The 15,860-nt window shown below is 51.6% G+C and overlaps 1 protein-coding gene across 1 annotated transcript; it reads right to left on the bottom strand.

The window, feature by feature from the left end:
• Positions 1–3,483: 3,483 nt before the first annotated feature.
• On the bottom strand, positions 3,484–15,663 carry MRRF (mitochondrial ribosome recycling factor). Its single transcript, XM_039730642.1, has 6 exons — positions 15,363–15,663; positions 15,136–15,152; positions 14,101–14,310; positions 11,335–11,426; positions 5,926–6,085; positions 3,484–4,557 (listed from the first exon to the last, which is right to left on the bottom strand). Exons 1-6 carry the CDS (start codon positions 15,505–15,507, stop codon positions 4,480–4,482), a joined length of 702 nt encoding a protein of 233 aa, XP_039586576.1. The 5' UTR covers positions 15,508–15,663; the 3' UTR covers positions 3,484–4,479.
• Positions 15,664–15,860: the final 197 nt, after the last annotated feature.

Genomic DNA, 15,860 nt, shown 5'->3' with positions numbered 1-15,860 from the left:
CAGAGGACAGCTGTGGGAGTTTTGTCAGATTCAGGTCCAAAATCACAACGGGACATGGAAACCCATGGACAGGTGAAGAATCACCACAACAGGCGGGGCTGGGGAGGGTCCAGGTGTCCATCCCGAGGGGTGATGGCAGCCAGCACAGCCACACAGCCTCACCAGGCACGGTGGTGAAAGGGGCACAGGTGGCTCTGCTGGCCCCGTGGCTCCTGGGGACAGCTGCTCGTTCCCTCTTCTCCAGGCCCAGGCTGGCCTGGATGTCCTTAATTGCCCAAAGGTCGGTGTCCCCGAGCCCGGGGCCACGTGTCGGAGGGGCTGCGGGCAGGAGCCTGACACGGACACGAGTCACTCGGGATCAACGCTGGGGGTCAGGAAATTGCAGTGGACACGAACCTAAATACGCTGCACGTCCCCCCAGGTAATCAGGGGCCGGGCCAGATTCCAGCTGACAGCTTAAATGCCTTAATTCCTCGGCCCCGTGGTTCGAGGGGGTCCCGTGTGCCGTGGGCTTCTCCCAAATGGTCTCTGAGCTGGAGATTTGTCTGTAATTGGAGGCGTGTTGCATTCCCCTGAAAGTAGCCAGGTCCCGCTGGAGGGGGGCTGCGGGAAGGCAGCAATTTCCCTTATGGAATTATTTACCTGATTAGAGAGTTTATTTTATCAAAATTGCTTCAGAATGGGGCTGCTCAGTGTGTCCAGCACAGGGAGCTCCCCGGTGGGGCTGGCGGCCTGGAGACAGGTAATTTGTGTGGTTAATGGGACTAATCCACCAGGCAATTACACCAATAGATTTCACGGCTGCAAAGTGCTCTGTTCCCATTAATTAAAAATCTGTTAAGAAGATTAGCACGTAAAGGTATCAAAAGAAACCCACGAGTTTCTTTCCCCACAGGCCCCCCGAAGGCGAGTGTGGGAGTGCTGGATTGCTCACATTAGCACAAAAATGATTCTTTTAAAGGTAAGGGCTTCACATCCAAAGTGACTGCTGACAGTTTACCCCGACTTCTCCACCAAGAGGTCCTTTATTTTTAATTACAGTTTTTTTAAAATTAGCCCTGATTGTTCGTGTGGAGTGTTAGCTTAAATATATTTGGAACGTGTGGTTGCCCTGTGTGTGGTAGCACAGGGTGGGGAGGGCAGCCCCTGGCCCAGCCCTGCACCCCCTGTGCCCCCACTGCTGGGCTGGTGCTCGGGATGCCCAGGAGGGGTCAGGGGTCAGGGGGCTGAGCTGAGCATCCCACTGAGATGGTCCCACCAGGGCAGGGATGGGGACAGCACCACCATTGGCACCACCACAGGCAGAGGCACCAAACCCAGCTCTGCAGCAGGCACTGGGCTGCACGGGCACCTCCCCAGTGTGCAGGGGGCACACGACTCCCACCAGGGGCTTCTGTGTGGCAGGAGACCTGTGCCACCACCCCAGGACACCCCACTGCCACCCTGCTGGCCAGCCCAGCTCTGCTCAGCCCCTCCTGCCACTCCTGGTCTTTGTCCACAGCCAGGCATGAGCAAAACAAAAGCAAATTCCCCAGCAGCTGAAGGTGCCATTTTTATGGCTGGGCTGAACGAGGAAGTATTTTTTGATCTGTTAAAAATCCTGAATATTATCTGACAGTTTATCTTGTTTCTCGAATCCGTGTCTTTGCAGCAACGCCAGCTCATTTACATGTGTATTGCGCCTGCCTCCACGGGTGCTGAGGTCAATTGAAACTCAAGAAAAGAGGAGAAATTTATGCAAAACTGTTGATTGCATTTGTATGTAATGAAATCATCCAATATTCATCTGACTATAGACTCTAATCTGAAAGGAGAAGTGAAGGACATAAGAGTCACTGGAAAGCAATAATGAGCTTCTGTAGTGATTAAAAAAGCACTTGAGCTTTCTGAAAATCCAGCCAGAAATCGTGTCTAATCAACACGGAATATAGGAGGCAGAGATTACATTGATACATTTTGCAAAGCTCACTGCTGCAAATGTATGCGCGCTGTAAACTCTGACATGCCATCCAGGGTCTGTTGGATACAAATCCGGGCGGCACAATCAGCGCCCGCCCGTCCCTGGCACAAAGCAATCTCCGTGTCTCTGCTCCGTGACTCACAAGGAGCGCAATCACATCTATTTTGAAGAGCAATGTTGTTTTTTAACTATGTCGAGAGCTCCCAGCTTCCTCGGAGTTTTTCCTTCCCTCCGCGCGTCCCCGCGGCCGCGGGGCTCGGGCCGGCTGCTGGCAGCAGCCCGGAGCATTGGAACAGCCTGGTGGAGCTGAGAGAGGCTTGGGGCAGCCTGGGAGGGGCACAGCTCTGTCCTGAGCAGGGATGGGCACAGGGATGGGCACAGGGATGTTGGGATGTGAGCCCCAGGGGACCCCCACCCCTCCAGGCCACAGCAGTGCCCACCGGGTGCGGCCCTGCCAGGCGGGCAGGTGCTGTTAGCAGAGGGGTCCCTGCAGGGCACAGGGTGGGGACAGCCCAGGGCACAGCAGGGCTCTGGCCCTCACCCTCTGCCCTGCCAAGGCCAGACCATTTGGTGGCTGATGTGGCATCACCGACACCGACCCACATTGAAGCACTCCCCAGCTGCTTTCTGGCCCAGGTCCCTTCCCCTCCTGGTTATTTGGCACAGCTGGAGCTCCTTTCCCACCCGCCAACAGCATCAGCTGCAGCTTCTTATCAGCTCTGGGTGCAATCCAGGCTGGAACCAAGTGAGAGGCTCCTGCTGGTGCCAGTGGAGGAGTGTTTGGAGTAGGCAGACTTTGTGCTGCAGCTCCTGATGTGGAGCAGCGGATGATTTGTGCTGTAAAGGGAAAGTGGGACCTCTCCAGGGCCACCCTGTGAGCCAGCCAGTGGTGAGTGCCCATCCTCTCTTTTCCTGGGTGATTCTGCTGTGGTTCTGTGTGACTGGGAGGTGCTGGGGCTGTGCTTTTTTAATGCTTGTCCTGCAGGGAGCAGGGTGGACAGTGGGGACACAGCTCCCCAGGTTCACGTCCTATCTGCCCTGCTTTGGTGGCACCAGGGCTGAGAGCAGTTTCTGTGGGCCCTGGGGCTGCTCCTGGCTGATGCAGGGCACAGGGCTGAGAGGGGGACACAGGTAAATGGGCTCCCAACCATCCAGGCAGCTCTGCCCCCAGCCCAGCACCAGGGTAGTTTACCACAGGTTTTATTCCTTTGTGTAGTGGTAAATATTTGGGAAATTCCCATGTACACGACCCCCTGTAGCTCCACTGCCTGCCTCCACCAGCTCAGTGCCAGCACCCCAAGGGCTTGGAGAATGGGGAGAGGCTGGAGAAGGCTCCATGAGCAGCAGCTCTCCACCTGCCCTGGCTCTGTGGAGCTCCCAGCCCAGCTGCTGCTGCTCCTGGGCAGGTATCAGGGAAACCCTTCCAGCCCAGGCTGCTCTGGGGATGCTGAGGCTGCAACAATGGCAAAAAAAAAAAAAAAAAAAAAAAGGCCAGTTGATAAATGTCAAAAGAAATCCAGTAATCGGCTGAAAGCAATTTCCCGAGCTGTGGAACCGCCCTGGGCTCGCCATCTTCCTTTATTCATTTATCATGGTAAGGGCTTTGGCCAAAATACACAAAGCAGAGAAATTGTTGACATGTGGGGCCCTAGCAGAGCAAATCCTTCATCCTCCTCCCCCTCCCCGTGGCACACAAACTAACTTTTGGGGAGTTGTTTATTTAAGGAGTGCAGAGCACTTGGTGCTCTTTGAACCCAAGTGCCTTGGGAGCAGGGCTGGGGCTGCCACCACCTTCCTGCTGCTGCCACTGCCAAAGTCCCTGCTGCCCTGGAAGTACCTGCTCACAGTGAGGAGCTGAGCTGTGAGCTCAGGACCTGCTCTGCACCTCCTCCAGCCCCTCAGCTGTGGTGCCAGAGACTCACAGGCTGGGGAGGCAGATGCTGCTTTTGGGAAGTTCCTGAGTTGGCTTTAGGTCTCCTCAGTCCTGGCTAAAGCAGCTGTGCTGACAGCACAGGTTTCAGTTCTCTCCCCACAGAGCCCCTGCACACCCTGCTGCCATGGCAAGGGGCAAATGCTTGCTTTGGAACACATGAGCCAAGGGAACACACCAGCCAGCACCTGGCTGTCCTGAGGCTGCTGCCCCACACCTCATTTTGACTTTATTTCCAGCAGAAATAAATGCTGAGGTTTGCAGCAGGACAGGCAGGTTCCTCTGGCTCCAGGGGGCTGAAGGTGTGGGGCAAAGATGGGGCACAAAGTGAGCAGGGCAGTCCTTCCCCTGTGCCTCCAGCAGTTTCCACTTCTCCTTCCTGATATTTTATTTTCAATCTCAGTTCTGTTCCCACCCGGATAAAGGACAGCAAGGAGAGCCCCCCCTCCCTCCAGCAGACCCCAGGGCAGGCAGTGGGAGCAGCCAAGGCACAGAGCTGCCCCTGCCCACCCTGGGGCTGCTGGCCCGGGCAGGGTGGGTGCTGGGGCTGTGGCAGCCCATTCCTGCTCCTGTGGCACTGGGATGGTGTTTATCCAAGCAGCTCCTTGGTCTTTGCTGCCAGCAGCTTGTCCATCTCTGCAGCAGCCTCATCTGCCATTTGCTGGATCTGTGGCAAGACAGTACAAAATAGAGCTCTGTGTGAGGTGATGCCACAGTTTAAAGGGAAAGGAGTGACCAAACCACCCTGTGGAACAAAGCTTCACGTGCCAGCAGAGCCCCAGTGCTGCTGGGGCAATAACTGGCTCTTCCTGGGGATGGGATCCCACCAGCCCTCAGGGTGTGGGAGCAGGGACTGGTGTAAGACTCTGAAAAGAGAGGCCCACACAAACTCCTGGCTTGGTCAGGTTTAACAGAGACCCCCAGGGCAGAGGCAGAGCTGCTGGTGCTGGCAGCAGGGAAGAGGGGCTGCTACCTGTGCTGCACCGCAGGAAATGTCAGTGCCAGGAATTCACACATCACCTAACAATCTGTTCAGCTCTTGTAAAAAGAAATAAAGTGGTGATTGCTCAAGCCCTGCCCGGGGATCAGCTCTCTTGGTAACAGGAGATGGACGTGGCCAGTGTGCAAAAGGGATGCAAACAGGCAGGTAAAGTCTGGAGCACAGTGTGCCATGCCCTGGATCCATGGGATCAAGATCTGCTTGTCTGCAAGGTCTGACAGTGACCTTTGCTCATAATGGAAAATCTGGGTACAAGAAAAGAATTCCACTGGAGACGTTGCCTCCACCAGGGCAGAACACATCTGTGTGCTCTGGGAGAGAGGCTTCCCAGCAGGGTTTGGTTACAATGGCATGGCCATTTTTCCTGCTTGCACAAACGCTCTGTATATCGATGTTTATTTTTGTGAGCACACACAGAACTGTCCCACAGCATTTGCAATGTATCTAACTTTAGCTGCTAATAAACAAACAGCTAAGAAGTAATGGCCTGCCTTCAGAGGCATCAATTCAGCAGAACACTTAGGCTTGAGCCTGAGTTTATGCCCAAGCAATTGACTTTAGTGACATCTGCTCTTAGGGAATTAGGCATGTGCTTAAGTATTTTCCTGAACTGGAGCCAAAAACTCAGAACAGAGATAATCTTGCAAGCTTTTCATTAACAGCAACTGGAGCAATGCTCATTAACACATCTGCAGTGGCCAGGCATGGCATGAGTGGTGCTACAGCCGTGGTCATGGATTGTTTCACTCCCCAAATTCTGCTGGTTGGTGCAACAATCCCTCACAGTATGAAAGCTTTTGGGGAATTCTTTTTCCCTGTGTCAACTTACAATGGCTCATATCCTAAATCTGGCTTTGAGACTGAAGCCCCAAATCTCACAAAGAAAAAGCAGATACAAATGTCATTGCCAGCTCCAGAAATCCAGCCCAGGGCTGTCCATTGCTCTGCTGGGTTCTCAGTGCTGAGGATTTGTCAGCAAGGACAAACCACTGAGCTGTGGGACACCAAAATATGGCAGAAGGAAAGAAAAATTACCTGCTTTTCTAGCAGCCGGATGGTATCTTCTGACACTTTGCTCTTGGACTTCTTTATTTGGGTGATGCTTTTGCTCCTCACCTTTCTCAGGGCCTCTTTGGACTTGTTGGTGGACTGCTTGGCCAGCTTGGCCAGGCTCTCCCTGTGCTCCCTCGTGACCCTGGGAGGGAGAGGAGAGGAAAAACACCGAAAGGAAAAGCAGTGTCATGTGTAGCACAGCCAGATTTATTTTCTGTGAAGGACTCTGGGTAAATGAGTGCTCCTCTCCAACTGCTGCTGCCCTGCTCAGGGACCACAAAAGCTGCTGGTTTTAGCTGGAGCTGGCTCTGTGTGGAGACACTGCCTCAGGGCAGAGGGACTGAACAGCTCAGGACACGTTTTTATTCTGCTTTGGTCCACCTGAGAAAAGCTGCCAGCTCTGCACAGCATTCCAAAGAAGCAGCCTTGAACCTAGAATGGAAAATTTCCAGCTCAGCCCTAAGCTGGGGATCTTGGACTGAATCTTGCTTTTTAGTTCTTGCTGCAGTGCCTGAAAGTCATCTTGAAATGTTCAGACTTTCCTTACTTCCTGCTGCCAAAGCATGTGTGGGAAAGAGGAAAAATCCAGCTCCAGACTTGAAAGATCAAGTGAAAAGTGTCATCCTAAAAAGCACAAGACTGCAGAGCCAGGAGGAAATGTCTGCTCCTGAAACTCTGATCTGCCTCCCTGCAGCTGAAGAGCCTGAATTATGTACCTGGAAGCTAATGAGCTTACCTTCCACTCAATCTTATCCCAGCTCACCAGGACCAGGATTTCCCACCAGGATGATATGAACACCTGGGTTGACAAGAGGATGCTGCTGGACATGGTAAGCCACAGGTAACTCAGACCAGGAGAAGTTCTGGTGAACCCTCCCCCTGATGTGGGGCCAGTTACTGCTGTGGTGTCACGAAAAAATGTTCAGCTTTCTATCCCAAACTGAAAACTGGTGATCAGGGGGTCTGGCCCTCAAAAAGGCTCAGGAATGGCTGATGAGTCCCCTCAGCTCATGCTCCAGCATCTACAGCTGACCACTGTCAATTGCTAGTGCTTAGCATTAATATTTTAATTATTTTCCCAGCTCTTGGAGTTTCCAGCCTGCCTGGAGAAGGAAAATCCCTGGTGCACTCCCTGAGACTCACGAGCAGGAGAATGCGTGGGGGTGATACTGCAAAATAAACATTTCACAGGAGTATTTAGAAATTGGCTGCAGCAGCCTGGGTCACTAAAACCCTGGGGCCAGGACTCTTTCCACAGAGAGCTCAGGAAATGTGGGGTGAGTGCCTGGGCTCTGCCCCTCGGTGGGTGTGGGTTATGGGGGCTCTGGGGGCACAGCTGGACCCACAGCCAGGTTTCTGGCAGCCATCCCCATTGCACAGTGCCAGAGGGATGAGGTTTCCCAGAAGCAGTTGGTATTTACAGGAATTTGGGATGGCCAGGAAAGCTGGCAGACCCAGAGAGCCAACCCAGCCCGGGCACCCCAGCCTGTCCCCTCCCTGTGGGGGGAGGTGGCCAGGGAATGTCACATGGAATCTCAGAAAACCCTGAGCTGGAAGAGCCCAGCTCCTGGCCCTGCACAGCCTTCCAAATCCCACCCAGTTCCTGAGAGAGCTGTCCAAGCACTCCTGGAGCTCTGGGGCTGTGCCCATTCCCTGGGGAGCCTGGGCACCCTCTGCGGGAAGAGCCTTGCCCTGAGCTCCAGCCTAACCCAGCACAGGTGGCAGGAGGCTTCTGGTCAGCACAGGCTGGCCAGGAGGGAGCAGGGATCCCTGTGGATCCCCTGCACCCCAACATTGGTGCTCTGGAGCTTCTCACATCCCACCTCCCCAGGCAGAGCCCTGGCACACCCAGAGCCCCCAGTGCCAGCTCACAGGCACAGCTCTGCCTCAGGGCACCTCAGGCAGCTTTTTGGGGTGAAGCAGGGGTCAGTGCTGGCTGCTCAGCCTGCAGGAGGGAGCTGGGAGCCTCTGCCATCCCTGCTGGCAGGGAGGGAGCTGGGAGTCTCTGCCATCCCCAGCCGGGGGCTGCGGGAGCTCCGGGCTGTGCCCAGGGTATTGCTCGCCTGCCCGGGGCTGCCGAGCCTTGAAGGAAATGTTTTTGTTTATGCAGCACTGCCAGATTTCCTCTGCTTCTTGGCACGGGGTCACAGCTTTCATGCCTCCTTGTCTGTCTTTATTAACACCAATTTCTTTTTATCACCGCGCAGCGCCGGGGAGTTTCTCAGCGGGTTTTATGTTCCAGCCAGACTGTGTGTAAATTCTCAGCAATGCTACCAATAATGCCAGAAACAGACACTTTTCCAAGCAGATGCTGTTTCTGGTTAAGGAATCCATCAACACGAGCCAGGCCCCAGGTTTCTAAGGACAGTTGTTTTAATCCTGCCCCCAGATCTGGGACTTTTAAGCTGTTCTTAGGTATGTTTTCTTTTCTGTCTAGTAACCATTGTCCCTACCCCCTCCTAAAGCCAAAACAAAGTGTGAAGTGAACTCGGGGAAAGGGGGTCAGATGGGGAATGAGGACAAGCTCCCACCCAGCTGCCCTCCCCTGCAGCCCGTGGAGCAGCAGGGTCAGTCCTGCCATTCCCCCAGGGCCAGCCTTGTCCTGCCTGGGGACTGACAGACTGACACGGCAGGGGGGTCACAGCTTTTTTTTTAATGAGGAATATCTTCTTTTCTGCCTCCCCCAGCACTGCAGGCCTCGAGGTCCCAGCCCAGAGCAGACCCTCAGAGAGGACAGCCCAGCTCAGCTCAACACAAGACATTTCTCTGGGTAGAGGGGATTCCTGTGCCTCCAACACCAGGAATTTCATGTGAATCAGTTAAAGGAAAGCAGGCTAAACTAAACACTCTGCATTCATAACTGCAGATAAACATGGGCTGCAACATTTATTGCTCAATAAAAGGCAGGCAAGCTCCTGATGATGAGCAGGAGCAGCTCAGAACAGCTTTGGGGTGTTTCCAAGTGAAATCTTTTGGTCCTTTCTCCCCATAGTAGGTATCTTTGCTTATTTCTTAAAGGGCAAAGGGAAAAAAAGGCTCACAATGAGTCATTAAACTTTCAAATGAGTCATCTGGCTTTCAGTAAAGCATGTGTAAAAATATTACTGATTTACAAACAATATCCAGTGTAACACAATAGGTCCAAAAAAGATGAATCTAAAAATGAGGCAATACCATAAAAGACACAAGGTCAGGTCAAATTTGGCCAAGAGATCAACCAATACAAATGTTCCCATGGATGGTTTTCTTTCTTTTTTTTTCCTTTTTTTTATTTTTGTAATTTTTATTTTTAAACCCTCAGAGGCTACTTTTTATACAAATAAATATTGCCTGTGCAGTGCTAGCCACACAAACAGGAGAATGCCTTGGGGAGCAGAGGGATCCTGGCAGGCAGCAGAAGTAAACACCAACCACACGAGTGTATTTTTTCTGTTAAAACTGCATTGCAAAAACTAAACTGATAGAATAAATACTGAAAAAGCAAACTCCATTTTTTAATGCTCTGCTGAAACACTCTGGAGCACAGCTGGACCTGCACAAGGCAAAATATGGCACATGTGTGTGCAGCTGATAGGTCAGACTGAGGGGTGGTTTTAATGACAGGTAAGGACAATTTGGATTTGGTTTCATTTTTACTGTGCCTCCCTTCCTGAAAGAACCAAAGTCTGCAGAACCAATATTAACATTGTCTTTTCATTTCTGATTTGTTGCTTATTTTGCACACCTGACGTAATTCTGCCATTTCACTGCATCTCTGTCATATATTCTTTCATGAACTGCTGGAAATAATGCAAAACTTCAAAAATATTTTAAAAGTAAATGAGGAATAGAATTATCTTTGCCCTGCATTTTTCATTAGGGGGGTTTAAAAGGCTGGAAGTGTTTGTCTTCCTGGTGAGTGGCTGAAAGTGCCACAGCCCCAGACATGGAGCTAGAGAGCAGAGGGGACTGGGGTGCCATGAGGGCAGACCCACAGCTCCCCAAATCCTTAACTCGGGACTTCCCCAGCAGCCAGGAAGGGACCCAGAGCTGCAAGCCTGACACAGGAGGGGAACTCGGGAAGAGAAGCCCTGTTTTTGCTCTGCAGCACCACAGAAGACAGTGACAGACCGCACACATTTGTTTAAAAACACAGGATTTTGTTAAAGCTCGGGATTTGCAGTTTTGGAGTTTCCTCCCCTGCAATTGGTATTCAAGGATGACCCAAGTGCCCATTAACAATCAAACCACTGTGCAGCAACCCGGGAGCCTCAGCAATTACGAAGATAATGGTGCCCTCCTCCTCCTCTGCCTCCTCTCCTGAGGAATGGGGGAAGGGCAGGGAGCACGGGGAAGGAAAATCAGCAAATAGAATGATAATGTCATTGCCTCTCACCAACAGCAACGGAAAGCTGCAATTAGACTGATCAAAATGCTGGGTAAAATTCCACAGAATGTTTAAAGGAGGTTTACAGCACAAGAAATACCTGGTTCATCTTTACCAAGAAGTCACCTGCTTGTGCAAGGGGTTTGTGCCTGCCCTGTGTGGGAGCTGTTTGTCTGTACCATGGTTGAAACCATGCCCAGCCACACCTGCCCAGGTCTTCAGATGCTCCATAAGCTCTGAGCACCCACAGGAGCTGCTGAATTTTCCTTGTGCCACCCAGGCCTGGGCCAGGCTCTGTGTGTGGAGCTGCTGGGAGATTTCTCATTTCATCTGAGTGGAGCCCCATTCCCGGGTCACTTCTCCTTATCCAAACTGAAGCATGGATGCAGCAGCACCTCCTGCCTTGTTCAAGGTCTGTGTTGGGTGAGGGAAGTGATGCTCAGCCCTTGCCCAGGGATAACCTGTTTTTCCAGCCCCACACCCATTTTTCCATACCAGTTACACACTGTGTATTACACAAAAGAGTGAGCAGATTTTTTGCCAAAGCTATAAATTTCCTTCCTCTCACTTTCATCAGTTCCTTTTAGTGCTCTCTGCAGCAAGGTGCTACTCTCCCCTAACATCACTGGTTCAACACTGCTGTTCTGTGCTGGTGTAATTGCAGGAATTTAGAGCAGGGCAGCAAAGAATCAGCCCCTGGATTTAAGCAATACAGTTTCAAAAGCTTTTGGCTCTCTCTTTCAAAGTGCTGCAGCCAGCCAGGGCCAAGCTTCTTCTGCAGAGGGAAGATGAAAAATAAGATCAATCATCAGATGCGATGCCAAGCTGTGGTGGCAGAGCTCAGACATTCCCAAGAGGTTTCACAAGACCCTCCTGAGGGGTCAGATTTTTTCCTGAACCTGAGCTACAGCTCTTTGGAAAGCAGCTGCATGGGGACAGGCAGCAGTCAGGCACGTTCACCCTCGGAAGGGCACTCCCTGCAGGGCTCTGAGCTGTCCTGCACGATGAAGGGCACGGGTACTCACTTGGGCACTGGCACCCGGATCACTGCCCCGTCCACCTCTGGGTTCAGGTTCATGCCACTCTCCCTTATGGCCTTGGCAGCTGCAGCTGTGCTCTGCAGAACAGATCAAAAGGTAAAGGGAATTAGGAAATAATCATTCCCATATGCCAGAGCTCTGTCAATAGCTGGCAATCCATCTCCATGGAACATGGAAACATTTACTTGTGTTACCAGTGAGATCAGGAAGTTACATTGGTGCAGAGAGCTTTGATCAAACCGAATGGGAAACTCGGATTGGGGTAGGGGGGCAGGCAGGGAGGAGAGGGGAAGGGAAGCAACAACAAAAGAAAACTCTTTGGCTTCTTTGAAACTGTTTGGATGGTTTGAGGCAACGCAGAGTGAAACCGCAATAAATTCCCAAGGCAGGGCCTGACTGTGGCAAAGGAGATGAAAGATTCTGAGCATTTAAAAATTCCAGTTGAGCGTTTCTCCCTAGAAATCACCCAGTGCCAGTTCTGAAACCCTAATGAACTTAACCACTTCAGCACCACAAGCTGACCATGGGACAGAAGGGCAGTAGCAGAAGGCTGAGAACCAGTGCTCATGCCCAGCTCTGTTATTTTACAGATTATTACTGAGGATTAATTTCTCCAAACTCCCCCACCGCTGGCTGGCACTCTGCTGTGTTTGGAAGGTGGGGTGGCAGGTTTGCTTGGTGACTGCAAGGTGATTCCAAGGCTCCAGCCCCATCACAAGGTGTGAGTGCACCTCTACAAGTGCCAGGCTTTGGGGTTAAAGCAGAGTTTGGCCAAGAACACCCACAGGGCTCTGCCAGGTCACTTCATCCTTGACTCTGACAAGCCCCAGGAGTTTTTTCCTGTGGCACTCATTTCCTACCAGGCATGATGCTATTTCTGATACTCTTTGCCATCATTAACTTTAGCTCCAGGCTGCTGCAGTATTTATGTAGCTCAGACTGTATTTATAAAGCTCAGCTTTTGCCAACTGAGGCACAAACTAAAGCTCTGCACATTTGTTCAGGTCCCTCATGTGTGACATCACTGAATGAAATGAATGCTCTGCTGGTGTTCTGCAGGAGACAACTGCTGTCCCCTGAAACTACAAGGGCAGAGAAAATGCAACCAAAATGATCTCAGCACATTAGGAATGTCAGTGTGTTATTCCATGGACAGCGCCTGCTCTGCAGGAAAGAAATGCTCAGTGAGAACTGTGTTGTTTAACATAGATATTGGAGGAGATAGAAGAAGAGGAAAGTAATGAGAGAAGGAAAATATTGCAATATTGCCTCCATCCTCTTGTAGCCTGTGAAAAAAATAACTGTATTTAAAAACCCACTGTTGTTTGGTTTTACAACTCTTGGGAAGACTTTGGCTCTGCAAGTCCTCTTCTATGATTGTTTTATTTCTCAGACTCTTCAGGCAACTTTATTTGCTTCTCAGTGTCATGAACTACTGACTGTATGCTGTAAATAATGACATCAAGTGATCGTGTCTCTAATGGTTTCAGTCCAATCTATCACAAAACAGGTGGGTATAAAGCAACTGTACTGAGAGAAATGTTCAAGTGCTCCTTTAGCATAGAAAGCAAATGTGGGCAGTGCTATCTAGAGGATATTTGATTTCTCACGAGCCCATTTCTCAGCCTGGACATGGATAAGCCATGGAGGGACTTCCCTGGCCCTCTCAGCACCGACACGCGCGGGACCTCGCTGATGAGGGGCCTCCATTCCTCAGGGCCTTTACACACTCTGAGAAACACTCAGGCATCAAGAGCCTTGCACTGACCTCCTCTGAGACCTTGCTGACTTAATTAATTGGGGAAAGCCTTTGCAAAATAAATAGAGATAAGCCCTGGCACAGCTCCAGCCCTGGAGCAGGAGGAGTTGTTAACCTTGTGCTCTGGGACCTGCTGCAGGCACCACCAGTGCTTGGGCTGAGCTCAGCTGGGATTTGGATTTGCTGCCTCGCTCAGGGGCAGGCCTAAGGCTCCTGCAGAAAATCAAAAGAACCTGTCTCTCACAGAAGATAAATCAGAGACTCTAATTTGGGCTCTGACCTGGAGGTGCCAAGCCCAGCAGTGCCCAAGTCGAGCTCTGTGACAGCACTCAGCAAGAGCCAGCTCAGCCCCACCTGGGAAGCTGTGCAGAAGGTCACAGGCTCCATCACAGCTTCTCTCATGAGCTCTCAGGGGTATCAGCAGCCCTGGTAAGACATAAGCAAGTTTCAGAGGTGTCTGATGAAGTCCCCAGCACAAATTCCAGCTACACGTCTGGTTCTGTGCATGGCCACGTCTTGACAAGGAACTGAAACAAATACAAGAGGGCTGACAGAGCCCTGCAGCCATGTGTGCAGCTCAGGTAGTGTGTGTGCTCAGACTTCTCACAAATGCATGGGAAATGGGGAGGGCTGGAAGGGCACAGTGAATCCAGGCATCTGGTCCATGGTGCTTTGTGTTCTTTTGCAGATCCAACTGAGGGAAAGAGCCTGCAAAGCAAAGCCCTGGATACAACCCTGAGGGCAACCACAGCACTCAGTAACTCTGCTCTGACCCTGTGCTGCTGCAGGTGAGCTGCTCTGGGAGCCACGTGGGGCTGGGGAGCTGCTGTCAGCAGCAAAATGCCCCTTCTGCTCTGTGTCAGCTCCAGTGACACAGCCCAGCCCCAGCTGCAGCCCTGCCACGTTTGACTGATTTTGTCTAAATGCTCCTTTGCTCAGCATCAACCTGTTTGTTCCCGTGGCAATTATCTCCCCTGCCAGCGTGTCCTCACCTCTGGAAAACTGGTCATGTTCACTATCATGAGCTGCGGTGACTTCTGTGAGATCTGCCCCAGCTGGTTCAGCGGAAACTTCCCATCTTTTGTCACCACAGTTATGTGATCCAGGGCCCCTCGAAAGAACCAGACACAGGGAGCTTCAGTGAGACAAAAACTGTGCAGGGGTGCTGAAGAAAAACCTGTCCACTCTGCCCCCTCTCCCTCCTGCCATGCAAAATGCAGAGGTTACAAAGGAAAAAACGGTGTTTATTCAGACTTCAGGTGCTGTTTGTGTTCACAAGTTAAACATTTCAAAGCTGCTCTAAAGCACAAAAACATGAAAACAAAACTCTTGTTTGTTTTTGCTGCTAGAATAGGAAAACTAAGCAGGATTGTTAAGAATTGAAGGGAAATGGTTATTTTTTTTTTTAATTCTTACAACTTAAAGAAAATGTTGCTATAAAAATCAAGACAAATATTGTCTTTAACTTAGCAGTGCTATCTAAAACCCCTCTATTTTTTCCAGGCCCCCAGAGGGGTGCTGTACACTGCCTAATTTAAAGTATTCCATTTCTCCCTGAGCTACTCTTAATCTGCTCTCTATTTTCTGCTGCAAAATGTTAACAGGCCAAAAGGCACATGGGACAGGAGGTACTTTATCAGTGCAATTAAAAAAATACCTATGGTTAAAATAAATAGTTAAGAGACCAAGCTACACTTCCCAGCTCCATTAAAGACAGAAGTGCCCCTGCCAGAGCTGGGGTGGTGAATGATTCCAATTTGGTCATTGTTTAATGTTAAATTTTATCCCTGAAATTTGATACGCTTACAAATGTTCGGAGTGTTACAGAAACTGCAGCTTAGGCAAACATTCACATTTCTCCCTAAAACACAGAATGCACGAAGGAGGCTTGTACAGGTTACTGCCCACAAAGATGCACAGCAGAAAAAGGTTTGTATATGCCAGACACCAGCCCAATGGCAATTTCCAAAAGGATCATTTAATGGCAATTGGATTTTTCCTGCCCTACTGCACCATTAGCTGACAACCTGCTTCTTCATCACATCTGCAAACAGTTCAGTTAGACACTTTTGACATCTCCCACTTAAAAAAGCTATTTCCAGGAAGCTATTAACAAAAATGGATCCTTCCTGGTCAAGCTATATTATATTATATTATATTATATTATTATATTATATATAAAAAAGTATACTTCCAATACTTATAAGCACTGCAAGAGCGGCTGCAGAGCCGAGCAGAAAGCTGCCGTTTTTACCTCTTTTGGTAGCCAGCTGCCTGCCCAGCAGCCCCCGCGGGAGCGGGGCCGGGCGGGGGCCCGCGGGCAGTGCCCCGGGCCCGGCGGGGCAGCGGCGGAGCAGCAGCGCCGGGAGCGGCCGGAGGCAGCGCAGCGCCAGAGCCATGCTGTGCCCACCTGCGGGAGAGAACGGCAGCCGGGCTGAGCTTCCGCCGGGCTTTACCGGGCAGCTCCGTCATGGGGCAGCGGCTTGGGGCTCCGCCGTGCCCACGGGACATGCCGGGACAGGGCTCGGTGGCTGCCGGTACCGGCTGCGAGAACCGGCAGCCCCGCATTCACGGGGCTCGCTCCCGCTGCGCCGTGCGGGGCTCCGGGCGCTCCCCGCGGAGCTGCGGGAGCGCGCACGGGGCTCGGGCCCCGCGGAGCCGGCGGCGCGGGCGGCGGGGAGCTGCAGCTGGCGGCCACCGGGGTCAGCGACCCCGACCCCTGCCCCTGCTCCCCGGTCCCGGTCCCCATTCC

The sequence above is a fragment of the Passer montanus genome, unplaced genomic scaffold (genome assembly GCF_014805655.1).
Source record: "Passer montanus isolate IOZ18808 unplaced genomic scaffold, ASM1480565v1 scaffold73, whole genome shotgun sequence".
Taxonomy (NCBI): Eukaryota; Metazoa; Chordata; class Aves; order Passeriformes; family Passeridae; genus Passer; species Passer montanus.
This window is presented reverse-complemented; position numbering and strand designations above follow the sequence as displayed.